Source organism: Pimephales promelas, chromosome 9, assembly GCF_988280905.1.
Source record: "Pimephales promelas chromosome 9, fPimPro1.hap1.1, whole genome shotgun sequence".
Classification (NCBI taxonomy): domain Eukaryota; kingdom Metazoa; phylum Chordata; class Actinopteri; order Cypriniformes; family Leuciscidae; genus Pimephales; species Pimephales promelas.
The window spans coordinates 26581317-26599778 of NC_142777.1; the positions used below are offsets into that span (position 1 = coordinate 26581317).

Below are 18462 nucleotides of genomic sequence, written 5' to 3' on the forward strand. Positions count from 1 at the left end.
TTAACGCACCAGAACCCTGTGTCTGTCAGGCGTCTGCAAAAAGCTCCGTGAAAAGACAGGCTGCCCGTGTCTGTCTACTTCACAATTGTGATGAAATCAGCCAAACATTTTTTTTTTCATTGCCTTATTAATCCTCCATCACTCACTACCCTCAGATAATTACGACTTTTCTCCTGCATGTTCACCCAAAGAGAAGGACGGATGGAGGGGAGTGATAAGCAAACCTTTGCCTTGTCATCAAAAATACAGCCATGGGATAAACGGCAGGGCAGAAAATAATGTCTTCATTAGAGAAAAATGAATAACTGACAGGAAACGTTACAAATAAATATATAATTAATTTGAAATGTTTTGGTTACTTAGAAGGGTAGCTTAGACTTGAGGACCCTTTGTCCAATTTTTGATTAAAATATTTTCTTGCTCTTTTTTTCCAATCATCCTTTGACTCTTACGTTGACCTATGGTCTTTAACCCTCTGGGGTCTAATGTGTTTATGGGGTCCTTGAGATGTTTAGACATGCCCTGACATTTGTGCTTTTTTCAGTTGCTTATAAAATTATTAATGGCACAGGTAAAATTACACTCTACTTTGCACAAACAGGGCTACCATAATATATGAGCAACATGTATGTACATGTTTGTATTTTTGATAAAATAATGTTTATGCATGGTTATTGAAAAACAGTATCTGAAATGAGGCCATATAACACATTTTAAGCATGAGTGTTACAGTTAACATGAAAACAGGTTAAGAATGGTTTGAAAGGCTTTGTTGGAAATATGCTTGGAGGAAGAATGTGTCATAGTATAATAAATACCCTATATATATATATATATATATATATATATATATATATATATATATAAATAATCTATTTATTTATACATTTTCTTGATATTGCATTAATACTGTACTTAAATTGTGGAAGTCAATCTCTTCTCATCCTTGCCTTGGGCCTCCCTGTGATTTCAGCATCACTCAGAGTCATGGACATTGTCATGAACAGCAGAAGGACCTCAGTTGCAATATTTAGTCAGTGACTAACTGTTATGGTGCTCAGTGGTGGGTTGAAATGTTGAGAGCAATTTGTTGCTAGGAGCAGAGGGCCTCGAGTGGAATAGAGCAGTGCTGAATAGGCCACGGGCAGCCAGATGAGACCGTCCATGGCTTAGCCCTAATACAATTTCAAAGGCATTTCTCTCATAGAGTGTTCTCAATAACACAACACTAGATCTTCTTCAAGTGCAATAACAATGTCAGACTCAACAGCCAGGCTTTTGGTTGACATTAGAAGGTTCAGAAAATAAAGGCAGGAGGTCAGATGAATAACCTGCCATTATTGTAAGGCTGTTAACCGACTTTTAGAGCGTCAAGTGGGGTTATGCAATACAATCCTGCTGATGGTCTTTAATGATTTTTGATTGCAAATGCATGCAATGTTCAAATGAAATGTCAAACATAATTATGATTGCGCTACAACTCGTATTGTCACTGTTGCCGTTTTTTTTTTTATTATTATTTGATTTGATTGGCTTGATAATATTTTGTCATTGCTACTGTAAACATGAATATTTCACCATCATAGAAAGAAGTTGAGAAACAGTGTTTATTATTTTGTGAAGTGTTATGCTCTGGAAGTTTAAAGAATTGCCAGTTTATTGATTATATTTAGTAGCTTGTATGTATCAAATGCTATTATAACTATATATATATTATTTAACAGGCCGTGCACATTTCTTTTAACCCAGAAAATATATGTGCTCTTGTCAAGTAACTCTACTGGCTTTTCTGCCGCTTAACTCCAGGATCATCTCAATCAATATTTCATGAATAAGTCTAAATCAAATTGTTGGATCCACGCCACAGAGTGTGGCTAGGTCACTGATGAGCTGATTTGACAGGAAATGATGCGATGTTTACTCAGGGGTTTCAATGAAAACCTGGCGGGCAATCTAAGACATAGACTCATGGACAAACAGACAGAAAGACATGTAAATATATATATATATATATATATATATATATATATATATATATATATATGCCTCTATCCTCTGAGAGAAGATGCCATAAGAGTGATAAAAGCCTCTGAGAGTACTCCATTCTGGTGGTTTTTTTTTATATATATATAAAAAAAACCTCCATTCTGCTGTTTTTTTTAGTAGTTAAATATTTTTAACTAACATTTAGTGCATTTAGGCAGCAAAGAAAATTGTATTGTGCAGTATGAAAAAAAATCATTATGAGATTTGAGATGAACTGAATTTTAGATAATGTATTATATATATATTCATATCTCAAATCTCATAATGAATATTCTTTTTTTTTTTCATACTGCACAATACAATTTTTTTGCTGCCTAAATGCACTTAGTGGTTGTTAAAAATATTTATTTTATTTTATTTTGTTTTTATATGAAACATATTATTCAAAATAATCTTCTATTTCTGCATCCTAATGATAATCACAGACCTTGTCTCACTCTTAAATCAAAAACTGTTCAATAAATATAAATTTTCTAAAGGGAACCTTTGGTGGATTATCCTTTTTTTGGCTGTCCTACAAATGCAGTGTTCACTACTGCAATAGAAAACTTTGACCGTGAGCTGTTGTCTCATCTTTCTGTAAAATCTTGTTTGCTTGGTAATTTGGTGCTCTTGTTGAGCGACATGACCACAGCGGTACAATGTCAATGTTGGCTAAGATTAGGTCTCACTACATTACCTCAGATGTTAGCCTCATGTTTTCAACACTCATCTACTGACACCATAACCCACACTGTTGTTATAAGTGAATAAGATATGCTCGCACCCCTCATTTCCACTCACCTCCACAGGAGCACTGCTTTTATACTTCAAGGCTAGATAATGTCGCTCCCGAAGATCTCATTTTTCATTATCTGCCTCAAACTGTGTTTTTCTTTCAACAAACAGCTGAAAAGTGATGAGGCAAAATTGGAAACAATAAACGAGAACCCCCTCCCCTGAAAACAGATGATTATAAATTTTGCACATTATACTGTTATGTTTTATTAACAAATCAGGCCATTATAATGTACTGTACAGCAAATGGCAATACGTTTCAAATTAAGTTTGGTGGGTTGGTAATGAAGTTTGAGTAATGGCATGGTGAGCCCTTGTCTTTTTAATTTTAGACTAATCTAATTGCTATCTGTGAAAAAGTGAATTTTAGTCTCCTGAAACTGCTTTAGGCTACAGGCATCATCCCTAATTGAGGGTCTTGTGTGACCATATATGTTCAAAAAAATAAATAAATTAATATGCTTGTTGCATTGCTCACTATGATTGTCAAAAAGAAAGTAGTAACTTATTGACTTATGGTCCTTTGAAGGGGACCTATTATACCCCTTTTCACACTATGTAATATAAGTCTCTGTTGTCTTCAGAATGTGTCTGTGAATTTCCTCACAGAGTTTTTATTAGAACATTTCCGATTTGCGCTTATTTAGGAATAATCAAAAAACTCACCATTTTCATGCATGTACCTTTAAATGCAAATGAGCTGATGCTCCCAGCCACCCTTTCCAGAACAGGGCCTTTACAGCTCATGCTTCAGACAACTGGAAAATCTCACAAAGCTAAAATGTTTGAAATTGTCAGTAGGTGTGTTCAGCCTCAAATGTTCAAACCAGTGTTGGACATTGATGAAGAAACTCAAGAAATAGTAACTTTTAGAATGCAACAGGACATTTCTGAATGGTTAGTTGATTATAGGGCTGCAATTGACGATTATTTAGATAATCGATTAATTGGACGATTATTTTTCGATGTGTATATACCATTACCTGAAAATGTTTATTTATAGAATTTGCCAGAATACTATGATGTCTGGACAGGGACGGATTATGACTTGTAAAGGCCCTAGGGCTAGGTATCTCCAAAGGCCCCCCCAACCCCCCTTCAGTGCGATTATGAAATCTCCAAAGGGCTGCAATTTATTTTTTTTTCTCGGTTTTAATAAATATAATGCACAGTGTTGACGCTGCCAAATCTTGCACATCGTGTTGACAATGTTCTCTTTTTTTTTTTTTTTTCACACAATGACAAATCCTGAGGCAAAGAGGACACTGACATTGATATAGGCAAGACAAGGCAGGTTACTTATTATATGAAACAACGTCTCAGCTTTCAAATTATGTCAATATTATTACGAAATTAAAACAATAATTAATTTTTTTTGCACTCTTTAAAATGACGTGCCAGATCAGGACCTCGGTTTAATTGATCTAAAGCTCTTTTTTTAGTTAGTAATTCAATTTGAATGAACTATTATGGAAGATACTAGCCTACAACTTGCTGAGATGTGTTATTTTCTTATGTAATCATGAGAAATAACACATTTCTCATGTAATCAAACCAGTGCATCAACCGTGGAAACTGGAGAACAATAGCCTGTCACGTAACATTTACCCCAGAAAAGCCATTTAATGACCGCAGCCTAGAAAAATGAACTAGGCATATAGGGAGGATCATTTTTGCTAAATATATGCGCTATATTACATATTATAATTTTACTCATATCTTTGAAATATTATAACATCATTATAAAAAAAAAAACAACAACATTATATTTGGTTTGTTGATTTTTACCCTTAATAATAATACCAACTTCCTGGAGCCCATATTAACAGCATCATTGAGAGATTTTTCCTTGAGAAAAAAAAAATATATATATATATAACATGTAGCTTTATAAGGTAGTCTACCTGATATTTATCCGAATTAATTGATGTAAACATTGTTGCATGTTGTTACTAAACTTGGAATTCTGGTTGGTCAGCAAATATTTTGAGAATCACAATATACTTATTGTGATGCTTTTTTTCTTTTTTTTTTTCAACAATCCTTTCTAATGATTTATATTCATAGGCTGCCTGCTGAACATGGGTGTGAGCTCTTATATTTCTGAACCCTAAAATTTCAGATTAATACATTTAACTTAAAATTGTAGAAAACTTTTCTTGTCCCTGGATCTTGAAGAACTGAGGTCCACCCCTCATTAGGGCTGTCACTTTTGAGAAAAATCGAATTCGAACAGATTTCAAATATCAAGCAGTGTATTCGAATATCTACTTTTTTATTTGAAGGTGCATCTTTTACAGTCGTTCAAACAACTGTAGAGTGAAGGGTGTAAGTTTTTACTTTTTATAGTTCAAATTTAATAACTATGCTAAAACATACTCTATTGCTCTCTCTAGGCCCATTTTGTGGGATCATTTATACTTATGCAATAAAATATTATGCAAATGAGGCAAAAAAAATGAGGCAATGTTTAAAAATGTAGTCTCACTTTAACTTAGGGAAAATAGGCAGTTATGATGCAATTTTTCCAATACTTTTGGCACACAAAAATAAGCTCAAAGAGTGACAATAGTTCCTTAAGGGGTTTTGGGGCCTTCATATTCACATAGGGCCCAATAGTAATTTCCAGGGAGCCCTCAGAGTCCAAGAGCCTTGTTTAAGAGGCCTTCTTAGAGGCCTTCTCAATAGCCGATAGAAACTTTGTGCACGTTGTTCTTGACTGCGTTCACTGAGGGAAACCGAAAGTAATCTATATAGCGCAAACAAACAGCTAGACAAAGCAACAGCATGGTATCGACCATTCTTTCAGAATCAACTTTTGTGCAAATTCAGCATTAAACTGACCCTCGTTTATGAAGCATTCCAGTGTAAAGTGATTCAGTCACAACACAAAATACTTTTCCTAATTTATTTGGCACATTTCCTTTATACATGAAATTCATCCACTGTGTCATCATTTGCTCTGATTTCGTCTATGGTGACACTTATGTTCATTGTTACATACAAAACTAAACATTTGTCATGTTTATCTGGCACAGCCATTATATTAGGCGCTAAAGCAAGGATATAGGAAACATTGGGGATTGTGTGCGGCTCACTCATAGTGTGATCTTTCCTAATAGGTTAGATTGACACCACTTATGGGCGGGACTTGCCCCTACTGTAACAATAGGGGGAAATCTGGAATATGGTATTTTCAGACACTGTTTCTGATTAATGTGGATTATAACAAAATAATAAAAAATTAGTAGGTGAATTTCAACCATTGTAGACAGGTTATTACTCGGTGGACACACATAAGTGTTCAAACAACATGTAAAAAATAATTTAGAATTATTGTTCCCCCTTTAAAGCAACAAATGGCCCCATCTATTTGGGTTTATTGACAATCTGGATCTAAGAACAAGAGATGTTAATAGCATACTCTATATGCATTCACACTCTGTGTATCCCTCTCTCTCTCTCTCTCTCTCTCTCTCTCTCTCACACACACACACACACACACACACTTTATTCTTATCCTCCCCCAGGTCTTTTAACGTCTCCAGATACATTCTGTTTTATAGCCAATTATCTTAAACAATCCATTATCGGTTTTACTGTTATCTTCCATGCATTTCTTTATCTTCCTGTTGGAGTGCATGGCCTACACAAGTTGCCTAAAGGCGCCACACACGAATAATTCTCTCATTTTGCATTCGTCTTCATTTCATTTGCAATGTGCTGTTTTTAGATGAACCTGTTTTAAATATGTTGTTCTTTCCTCTGGAGTTACATGTGGTCACACACATGTGGACAATTCTTCACATTAAGCCACCAACAGAAATATTGGTAACAAAATCATCACATTTCTTCATGTTCTCGTGTTGCTACAGGTGCCACAATGACCTGTACTGTTTGTCAGTTCAACTCATTTGGGTTTATGTATTCTAACAAAGCCCTGTCTCTTTCTGTCTTTAGCTGGGTTAATAACTTTGGCCATGAGGGTCTCGGACTGCTTTTGGATGTGCTGGAGAGGCTTCTTGACAAGAAACTGTAAGTTATGCTGGATTTTCTAACGTCGTCTTAAGAAATTATCGTTCTTCAGTGCATATGATTTGCTCATTCACATGCTCTTTACTCACTGATTTTCTTTTCCGCAGGCAAGAGAACATTGACAAGAAGAACCAGCACAAACTCATTCAGTGCCTCAAGGCCTTCATGAACAATAAGGTGTGTTTAGAATTTGAAAGCTCAACCACAAGTAGTTTATATAATTTTGTGTCCCACATGTGCAAATCCTAAAAAAAGTATATCAAAGAATACGAAATCATGCCAGCTTCTTGTCCTTGAGAAAGAATACATTTCTGATTGAAATGCTCCTACCTTATTAAACAGTAGCAAATAAATGAAGCTTGTTTAACTCCAGATAATCATCAGATTTAATCTTTTAAAGCTGCTTTCATGCTTAAATGGTATTGACATTATTTAATTTATACCTTAGCCATGTTAAATGAATGCTATTTTATTCCAAACACTTTTTCGTAATATTTTTTATTAGTATTTGTTTATGTACCTACCACCCAAGTGAATTCTGTGTTTAGCTCAAATTGTAAACAAGTGTAATGCATTGAAAGCAAAAGATTCAGGAATATGATTTTTCCCCCTGCTGTCCTGATTTAAATGAATTAATCTTAAAATCTACACCCGCCCAATTGTCTCTCAGAGAGAGAGAGAAAAAAAAAGGCAGAATCTGCCCATACACAAGGGGTTCATTATGTTTGCTTAAAGCTTGAAGGCATTATCCATTGCAAAATGTTTCTGTTTAAAATGTGCAATGAAATTAGATGTCTTCTTGTTTTCAGTATGGCCTCCAAAGGATTTTGGGGGATGAGCGAAGCCTCCTCCTCCTCGCAAGGGCGATTGATCCAAAACAGACTAATATGATGACCGAAATTGTCAAGATTCTGTCAGCTGTTTGTATCATCGGAGAGGAGAACATGTAAGATCATCATATTAATCCCATTTTGTGTCATAAAAATGCCATATGCCAAAATGTACTGATAGTTTTATGGTAACAAAATAGTACTTTACTAGTACACGTTACTATGCCCTTCTCAAATTAGTCTGCTAGAAAAGCCTCTGGCTAACCTTAATGGCGACCTGGCGATGCATGTTTTGTTAGTTTGTTTTGTTGAATAATCGCGAAACTGTGTTTGGTGCAGCCGACCATTTTTATTTGCCAATCAGCCCTACAATCTGAATCAGTAAACACACACTGACAGTTTCATACACACACAGACAGTTTCATGCACACATGCTAAGTGCAGATTGGGTGAATCAGTGTGGGGTAGGTGAATAGATTAGTGTTTTTATGGGTGTGTAGGTGATCAGAGGGTGTGCTGATCTGTGTGACAGCTGTAAAAACGTTGATACCCCACTTAGTGCCGAAACTAGCTCCTTCCCCCTCAAATGCTGTGCAGTGACACTGGCTTATGTTTGGTGCTGTCACATCAAAGCTCTCTTTAGGAGTTGAGCAGGTGTAGCTTATTCTGAAGCCATGTTTGAATCAGCATGAAAGACTCTGTACAGCCCACTCACGACTACAACTTAATCACCTGGATCGCAAAACATGGATCTTACACCTAGTTGTTCAAAAAAAAAAAAAAAAAAAAAATCTCTGCAGTTTCTTCCAAGACAGATCAAGTTAAACCGATTTGTGGTAACGAGATGTAAAAAGTGAACTTAAAGGGATAGGTCATCCATAAATTAAATTTCTGTCATTTTCTCACCCTAAAGTTTTTCCAAACCTGAATGAGCTTTTTTTTTTTTTTCATAATTACTTTTCACAAAAGAAAGTAACCAGACAGTTGACATAGCCATTTGATGCCATAGTATTTTCCCCAACATACTATGAAAGTCAATGGATGTTGTTAAAATATCTTCTTTTTAAAAGTGGCAGATATCCTGCTAACATGAGTTGGTACTACAATACTATAGTCCCATATTCAATTTGATTCACTGTGATGTCATTCATCTGTGCTCTGATTTCAGAGTTACAATTATATCTACTTAGAGCCGTCGAGTCATCTCCCAACACGTGTAATTCACATTTTGATAGTCACTCTCCCACTCTTTACCCTGCAAATTTGGCACTGGGATCGCTTGAATACATGGCTACACTTTCAAAATCTGTGCCCTGTTCACGCTCAAACCACGTCACTCATGAGTTATCACCTCACACCCACATAAAAAGATGACAAATTGATTGGCAGGTCTCCGTTACCCGACCCTGATTTGTTGAACTGAACCAATAAGGGTCACGTCAAGGAAAAAATATGTCAATGTCTACACAATACTTCACTTTTATGTGATACTTTTTTATATTATACATGTGTTCAAATTTATTAAAATCACATTGCTACACAAAAAAAATTACCAGTAGTTTTAAAAAGCGGTCTGATTTTCTCCACCTGCCCAATGCATTATTTTTAGTGCATTGTAATTTATATTTACCACATAATCATCGGCGTTGTCTGACAGATTAAAAAGAGAAAGATCAAATTTTCATTTTAAACTTTAATGTTATAGTAATGTGCTAACATTATTTGAGAGTTTTATATATCTGAAGGGGTATCAAAATTAATTAAAACAAGATCATAACCCCCTCATCATAATCTGATGAGAGCAGGACCAATGACATGATGGCAAGCTACACAGTTGAGAAACAGTCTTGTGTGTGTTTCTTTACTCAATAGGCTATTTTTACACAAGCACTGGTTTGTTCTGCTGTTGTTATTTTGTCTATGATGCATTCTGTTATTTCTTTCCCTTAGCCATGAACTGCAATCCACCAGTTGTTGAGTCAGCAAAACAGACATGGGACCTTATAAAGTCCTTAATTTGCTTTCCCACCAACACTTTGTACTTCTGTCCAAACACAGTTCTCTTATGTTGCTGCTTTTTACACAGCGTCAGATACTGTAGAATTAAGGGTCACTCTTATTACTATGGAATCAGATAACATTAGGCTTGCTTTGATTTTTCTCACCCACAATGGGCTATAAAGTATATATGAAATCTGTGATATTGTTTCAGGTCCACTGCATGAAAGTCTGTGACTGAGATAGCGAGCTTGGACCAACTTGTGTTGTGATTCTGAACTAATGTTAAAAAATGCTGATAAAAAGCACGTTTAGCTAAACACATTGTTTTCCGTCGTCTTGTTTTCCTTTAGTCTGGATAAGATCCTGGCAGCCATGACCATCGCAGCAGAGAGGAATAATAAGGAGAGGTTTGCTCCGATAGTGGAAGGGCTGGAGAACCACGAAGCCCAGCAGCTACAGGTCAGTGTGCTGCCCTTTCCAAGGAACAGCGAGTCAGAGAGCTGTACTTCCCCACCTGCCACTCCACCTTATTACTGCATGTTATAATTCATTACACTCTTTATTTATGACAACATTTACATAGATACATTTTTGTGTGCTCTGATAAAATTTGAATACAGCAGAATTTTAACTCATCATTATGTTTTTAAATTTTAAATTTTATTTTATTGTAACAGTTTTAAATTATTATTATTTTATTTTTATTTTTTTGGGGGGTGGATATTTTATTTATATGAATTTAGTGTCTATTATTCTCTAGAAAGAACATAAAATATTCAAGTGGAACACACATACAGTAAGAATCATGTTATTTTAAATGCATTTTATATGCCCTCATGTTTTATTTCACTTATTTGAAATAATTAGTAGGATTCTGCTTGCCCAGGGCAGTAGATATAGATCTGCTGTTTAGTGTCAGTCAATGCGTGAGGTCTCTACTCTCCGAATGCTCTTTTTGATGCGGGAGCCAGCCAGGTAGAAATTGGCACATCTGTCACTCAAAGCTCTTTTGCACCTCTGCTCAGCTTGACATGTAAACAAGTCCCCCTATCCCTCTCCTCACTGTGGTCTGTGGTCGTCTGTCAACCCAGCCACCTACACCACAAGATGGAAGCTAGCTGCTGGCTATTTTAATGGAACAGGAGGTGTATTATAAACTCTAATCAGCCCCAACCAGGTCACACAAAGAACCTGGAGCTCTGGAAACTATAGAAAATAACAAACAAACCAACCAACCCCCCCCCCCCCCCCCCAAAAAAAAAAAAAAAAAAATCTTCTTGAGAGGTGGTTACTTTATCATCTTCCCTTCTTACTTTTTACTCTGCATTCTCCAATCTGGTCTCAGAGGAACCGAATCAAAAGGGCAAGAATGCAGCACCACAACTGTATTTATCATTCTCTGCTTCTCCACAACCTGCAGTGATCTGTGACCAAGCACAACAAGCCACTCTCACACATTCATTAACCAAATCCCTAATCTTTGTGTTGCTGTTGAGAGAGCAAAGACGCCAACATGATATAGAGGGAGCGCGAGGAGAAAGGAGGAATGAATCTCTTTTGATTTTGTGCCTTGTTTTCCTCCCTTGAAAAAAAAAAAAAGGCTTTTAATGAAAATAACCACCACTAATTGACAAGTAAATTAAAACACCTCACCAACGCTGGCGGTTAAAATAAATTAAACACTTTTAAAACCTGCAATTGGCTGTAGAGCCTGACTTTTTAAACGTGTTTGAAATGTGTTTTGCCGTCACGCCATCTCAGTGACGCAAGCACGCAAACTTAAAACCATCCCAACAGTGTCTTTTTTAATTAATCTGCTGGAATCCACCTCTGGCACTGTGCTGCAGAAGCTCATCATTGTACACTCAACCCATAAAGGAAAATAAGCCCCTCAACCTGCTCCAACACCCTATCTGCAACATCAACAGGCTGGTGTGCCGATGCAGCTGCTGATAAAAATGGCAAAAGGCCTTTGGAGAACTCGAAGAATGATCTAGATTCACTCAGTGAGACTCTTCAGTGATGGAAATAATTGCTCAGTGAGAATGCGAGAAGATTTAAGAACGTTGGTGATGTGGAGGCAAAATGTTGTATAATGGGAGCCTCAGCAAAATGTGCTTCATTGGTTTGCAAGAGTCCTTCTATTTAAATCTAGTTTTATTTCTGATTTATATAATTGTTCTTTTCAAGTTTAGTTTTGGTTAGTTTGTTAGCTTTAGTTCATTGTAGCAATCTAAGCACAGTCTAGTAATATTTAGGGATATACTGGAATTATTATTACTATTTATATTTAATTATTATTTTTGTGTAATTGTATTGTTATTATTATTATTATTAAATTTTTTTAATTAAATTCAATAATCTAATGAATCTGGAAAAAAAAAATCAGGGCAATAAAATAAAATAACCATACTTTTATTTCAAGTAACGCAAAAATTGGACAGATAATAGGCCAATATTAAATGTCAATATATCAATATATTTTTCTTCATTCAGTTCTATACAGCAGAATCAGATTTAACAGATTTATTTTTTTGACCTTTTAATTAAAATAATGTAGTCATACAAAGCTATTATTATCAGAGCATGTGAGCAGATTGCAGGAAGAGGATCAGTGAACAAGGATGGCATTTTACAAGTGTTGCCCAGCACGGCTATTCACACCATATTACAGAACAAAAGGGCAATTGCAAACAGAAACAAGTCCAGAGAAATTTCAGGGCAGCACATTTTTAGTGGACTTTGCCTTCCTGTTGAGCGTGAGCAATACATGTGTTTGGGCTGTGAGCGACTGCACGAGCACGCAACACAAACACACACATTTAGGCGGAGGTTGCAGTGGAATATTGAGCAGAACGTGTGGCGAACATGGAACGGAGAGCACAGCGAAAAATGCACTTTTGTGCATCTTCGGAAGCAGAGCTGCTCGCAAAGTCACAAAACATGTCGAGCCAGAGTGAAACCTGATCACTGAACTCGGAGGGGCGGCATATTTTTGGCTTATATTTTCTGCCTTTTTTCTCTTTGGGACAAAAACTGAAAATGCCATTTTCGGACAAAAATTTCCAGGAGCCAGAATTTGGGTGCATCCCTAGTATTATTATTTTGAGTCATGGACATTTTTTAGATTATTTTTTCCTTGTTTTCATTAAGAGCTTCAGTTAAAAAGTGATGCCAATTTTTTGAAAGGGCCAAAAAGATTGAGGGCCATAGGCTTAAGTATATGTTGCATTTATATTATAGGTTATTAAAATAAATATTTAAACAAGCAAATGCAAATGGCCAAAAAAATGTAAAATAAATTATATACGTATATATAAAGAAGAAAAAAAAAAAATCCTGTGATATGGCATGGCAGGCCATATTAAAGGGCATCAATGCATCTCTGAATTAGAACCAACACTTTATTTCGATAGTCCACATTAGACATTTTTCATACATTCTACTACTGCAAGTATATAACTTTAAGTAACTGGATCAAAACTATGCGTCTCTTCCCGCTGATATAAATTCCCAAATGTTGTGTCAAACAGTGGGTTCCTCTTGACTTAAGTCAGGTTTCTGTGTTTGTTTCCCCTTTTTGGAGGGATAAAAAAAGCCGGATTCAGCAGTCCAGGTTGAGGCTAGTGAAGGTATACGAAGAGTCTTTACATGTCCATCAAGAGTGATCTTTCCTCTCTGCATCGATCACCCAAGCGAAGAACATTCCTTCTCATCCAGGCGGGCTCCCTGGAGCCACCTTATAACCTGTTAAGAACCATCAGCACTCCTCCCTGCCCACTGCCCTGATCCGATAAATCAATTAAAAATACACATCTGTTCAGCCAGGCCTGCTCCCTCCTTCCATCCCTCGTTCCTCTGGACAGCCTTACTAATCCACCAGAATTTTTCTCCTTCGCTTTAACCCTGTTTTACTTTACAGTTCTTCAAAGTTCCAACTGCCTCGTTCCATCCTGATGAGTTAATTTTATTTTAAAGTAATGTGATGTATTGATTTTTTTTTTCTTTAAAATAAGAGACGAGAGCAGTATGTATATGAGGCTGTTGCAGAGTAGTACATTTGAATCATTTACTGCCAAAGGGATTATTATAATAATTTGCTTGCATTAAACGAGGGTTGTGTGTGTATGTGTGTGTGTGAATGAATGCAGGTGGCTTGCATGCAGCTGATCAATGCCCTTGTTACCTCCCCGGATGATTTAGACTTCAGGATACACTTACGGAATGAGTTTCTGCGTTGTGGCCTCAAGAAGATACTACCAGTGAGTATATCTTTTGCTTTAGCATTTTTACTTTCATATTTCTGTCTTTAATTTCAGTTACTTTTTTCTGCATTAATTTTTATGATTTTTTTTTGAATGCTTTATTTAAAAAAAAAAAAAAAGTGGGATGATATATGCTCATTAGTTTTCCTCATGTGGTAAAGGGAAGTTGGTGAATACATCAGAGGAACAAAAATACAGTTTATTAAATGACAAATAAAGCATTTATGTTTTAAAATGACATTAGTAAAATCTATAATTATGTCTTTCTATTTTTTTTTCTATTTTTCTTTTGACAATTGCAAAAACTTTTGAAAAACCGAACAAAACAATTAAAAACTGTTGAAATGTGCCCTGCTTTGGTGTCTTCCTGCCTAATGGCACAAGTTTGTTTCATAAAGGCCGTTCGCTTCACACATCATTATCAATCAGTGTGCAGATCTCTGCTCCACACTGCCACAAAGCCAGCAAGCAGGCCAGCAAATCACTCACCATCTCATTTATGTGGGCATTTCCTTGCTCCTAATAAGTCATTTTGACTGCTCTCAATATTATTGCTAAAATTATTATAATTATCTCAATTTACCTCCGCGTATGACGAGCTTATCGTAATTCATGAATAATGTATTTGAAAGTTTAATAGGACAATTAAATATGACATTGTTCTCTAATTGTGAATAATGAGTTTTCAGGTTTTAAAATCCTCAAAATGGCAAATGCAAAGGGAAAGAAACAAAGTGAAAGACAAATGAGATGCACTAAATCCTCAAGGAGAGATAGAAAATGGTGTCTGATGAAATGAAAATACAAATTTCTGGAGATGTGCGTGTGTGTGTGTGCAAGAGAGCGAGAGAAACTTGGTCCTGCCTCCTACTGCGGCATAACGAGTACTCTTTCTCTCGGATTGGCTGTTTCTTTAAGACAGATGGCATGCCTGAAGTATTGTCCACTGATTGATAACTACAGAAATTGGGTTACATTTGGCTTTTCACCATCCATAAACTACACCAGCAGTGATTCATAGTGGAGTTTTTATCACACCTTTTTATCCTCTCTTTCTTTATCTCCCTGCCTCACTTAACCCGCATATCTGTGTACCATAGAAAACAGATTGACTATTAGTCAATACAACACTAATCATATTTGTGGTTTTAATTGACACTAGAGTTTTAAATGACTTGATGAGCACAGTTTTCTCAGAAGTGTTATTATTATTATGGTGAGAGACCAACCTCCATGGTTTTACCATTGGAGTAAGCACAACGGCCAACATAGAATCATGCATACCATGATAACCCATCACATTATAGCATTGGTGTCATTGAATTGCAGATGCCATAAAAGTGAAAAATAAATGCTGTCCTCTGAATCCTCCCTGTTGCAAACTTAAAGTTTTCTCCGACTCTCAAAATTGATATTCAAAATTGATAGTTTACAGGTTTTAAACCCCTCAAAACAGTGAGTGCAAATGGAAAGGAAATAAAAAGTATGTCTTGCCCAAATATATGTATATATATTTTTTTTTGTGAACTTCCAAAATTTTTGTTTAAAGGCAAACATGTTGACTTTTTTTTTTTTTTTAATTTGTGAGACAGCAGCTTTTGTACTGCATACTGAAGCCTCTCCTCCATTGTTGTCCGTTCAAAAAAAAAAAAAAAAAAAAAAAAAAATTGGGCAAGACATACTTTTTATTTCCTTTCCATTTGCTGTTTTGAGGGGTTTAAAACCTGTAAACTATCAATTTTGAATACATATAAACCACCGGTCAAAAGTTTGGAAACAATAAGGTCTTTTAATGTTTTTGAAAGTAGTCTCTTAATCTCACCATGGCTGCATTTATTTGATCAAAAATACCATAAAACATTAATACTGTGTAATATTATTACAATATAAGTGTCTTGGGTTCTGTTGTAATGTATTTTAAAACTTTAATTTATTCCTGTGATGGGAAAGATGAAGTTTCAGCACCCATTACTTCAGTCTTCAGTGTCATATGATCTTTTTTTGTACTGTATTTCTGATCAAATAAATGCAATCTTGGTGAGATTAAGAGACTACTTTACAAAAAAAAAAAAAAAAAAAAAAAAAACATTAAAACATTAATGTTTCCAAACCTTTGACCGGGACTGTATGTCTGCTAAAAGTGAACTTCTCAACATTTAGGACTATACTAACATGGCCTTAACTCACAGACATGGATTAAACGCTATATGATTTTGTAAGTGGGTTATGTATATAAAAAAAGGTGTTTTCTAGCTGATCAAAAAGCAGACATTTTCTCGAACTTCCTCTTTAATAACCAGTGTTATGACAACTCATATTCCTCTCATATCACCCTCTGTAATCACAGGAGCTGAAGGAGACGGAGGAGCTGGACATTCAGCTGAAGGTGTTTAATGAAAATAAGGAGGAGGATTCCATCGAACTGTCTCACCGACTAGATGACATCCGTGCAGAGATGGAATATCCTTTTTTTTCCCCCTCTGCCTCGGCTGTGCGTGCAGCCGTGAGGGCGCCCAGTGCAGCTTGTGGGTCTAAAGCCAAGACCTCCAGTTCATTCAGAAGGGATTTGAGAATCAGGGTTTTTTTTTATTTTTTCAATTCCAGTCCAGCCTCTGGCAACTCTGGTGGTAAACAAACCTCTTCACATCAACACATGCACGCACCACACACGTATCCCATCCTCTGGCCCTGAGCTCATTATACTGACATTCCAGAGACGCAGAGAGCAACCTCTACACTCTCACCCCTCCTCTGTTTCATTCTCCTCAAATCCGCGGATAGACTATGCTACGCTACTATGGAAATCCGTTCACACTTATTTTCTCCGTTTCTACATCTGCACCTGACCCTTCAGGCCACAGCTGCGTACGTTGCAGCCATATGCAGTAGCTTCTAGATTTGTGTGTGTATCCTCGCAGCACTCTTTATAAAGTAGCTTGAAGCCATTCACTGAATTCAAAATAGAGTAAAGCATATATTTTCGGTTATTTTAGTTTTGATTTGTTGATATATATATATATATATAATCGTTTCGCCCTTTCCATAAGCTCTCAAAGGAAAGCTTTGCTGAAATGATGGATAATCTAGAGTTTTAGTTCAGGCTGTCTGAACTAATGATTTTCGTGAGCAGTCAACTGTGCAAGAGACACAACATTTGTCTCTAAGGACAATTTGGCATTGATCTGTAAGTGCCTTGTGTAATATGCGTGTCTAAGCAACGGTCTCTGTCTTTCTCAGTCCTTCATTTCCCTGCTTCTTATTCAAAACACCAAACGTTTTTCCAATCCCACCCTGGATATTTAAAAATAGCGATTCTGTCTGTCTGTCCGTCCGTCCATCCATCCATCCATCCATCTGCGTGTAGTTACGAAACTCATCATTAAAAAAGCGATGGGACTGCACCACTTGGTTGTGCTATAATTGAACAAAACATGAAATTGGCTCTGCAATACTGCTTTCAAATCTGATTTATTTAATTTTTTTTTTACGTGCAGTGTCTTTGTCTCAGTTGATATCATAGTCCATTATGAAATTTAAAAAAAAAACAAAAAACATGGCTGTTATTTTAATTTCAAAATGAAAAATCCAAAGCTGTAATTGTAATGGTTTTGCATATTATTGTTTACTAATTCATTGACATATCATTACGAAAACTCAGTATGTTCCTCCTACACCATACTCAAAAAGTCTTAGTACATGGTCAATAATGTAATGCTTGCTTCTCTATTTATTATTATTATTATTATTATTATTATTAATAATAATATAGCACTTCTGGTCCAGTTTAGTTCTGGCCACTGTTGTGACTTCAAGAAGCTGTTGAATATTAATTGTTAAAAGTTGGGCAGCGTGATTGATTGACCCTCGCTCTCTGTCTTTTGTATTGCTCAGCCTTATGCTGATACAGCTCATGTTTATGCATCACCTTCCCCACCAGTATATTACTGCACACATGTCCAAAATACAGATATGCACAGACGGTGTGTCTGTGTTTACACTCATGGCCCTGCTTAATAGATAGAATGACTTTCCGGTGTGTTTTGCTGGTTTTGAAGTGTGGAGAAAATAATTCACTTAAGCAGATCACCTGTGTTATCAGCAATAATGCTCTGAAGATACTTGTATTCTCATATTGAGTTGACAGAACATTGGATACACTCCCAACTCTATGAATAACTGAAATGCTATCAGCTAATTAGAAAATGTTCAGCATTAGTGGAGCAGATTGGTTTACTGCAAGAGCAGTTTTTAAAGTGCAGTTCAGGGGCTTGAAGTCTTATCTTTCTATTTTATTATTATTCCATAAATATAGAGTTATAAAAACATACAAGTTTTTTTTCTCTGTTTTTATTTGATTTTTTAAAAAAATAATATATAATACTCTATCCTGAGGCAGTTTTTTATTAAACGGAGACAGAATTGCTTTACTTTTTAGTTTTATCTTTAAATATTGAGCCTCAACAGCTTTGCTTTCTATCCCAGTGGAATGGAAGGAGCAAATATGGTGG

The 18462-nt window shown here is 36.0% G+C and overlaps 1 protein-coding gene across 6 annotated transcripts in view; it reads left to right on the top strand.

Moving 5' to 3' along the window:
• diaph2 (diaphanous related formin 2) overlaps positions 1-18462 on the top strand; it is a 453020-nt gene that overhangs the window by 132457 nt on the left and 302101 nt on the right. For all 6 annotated transcript variants that reach the window (XM_039655194.2, XM_039655195.2, XM_089134932.1 and 3 more), the window contains 6 exons: positions 6784-6858; positions 6966-7035; positions 7668-7804; positions 10040-10148; positions 13841-13951; positions 16302-16414. In XM_039655194.2, the coding sequence (XP_039511128.2) occupies positions 6784-6858; positions 6966-7035; positions 7668-7804; positions 10040-10148; positions 13841-13951; positions 16302-16414 (615 nt within the window). The remainder of the gene's footprint in view (positions 1-6783; positions 6859-6965; positions 7036-7667; positions 7805-10039; positions 10149-13840; positions 13952-16301; positions 16415-18462) is intronic.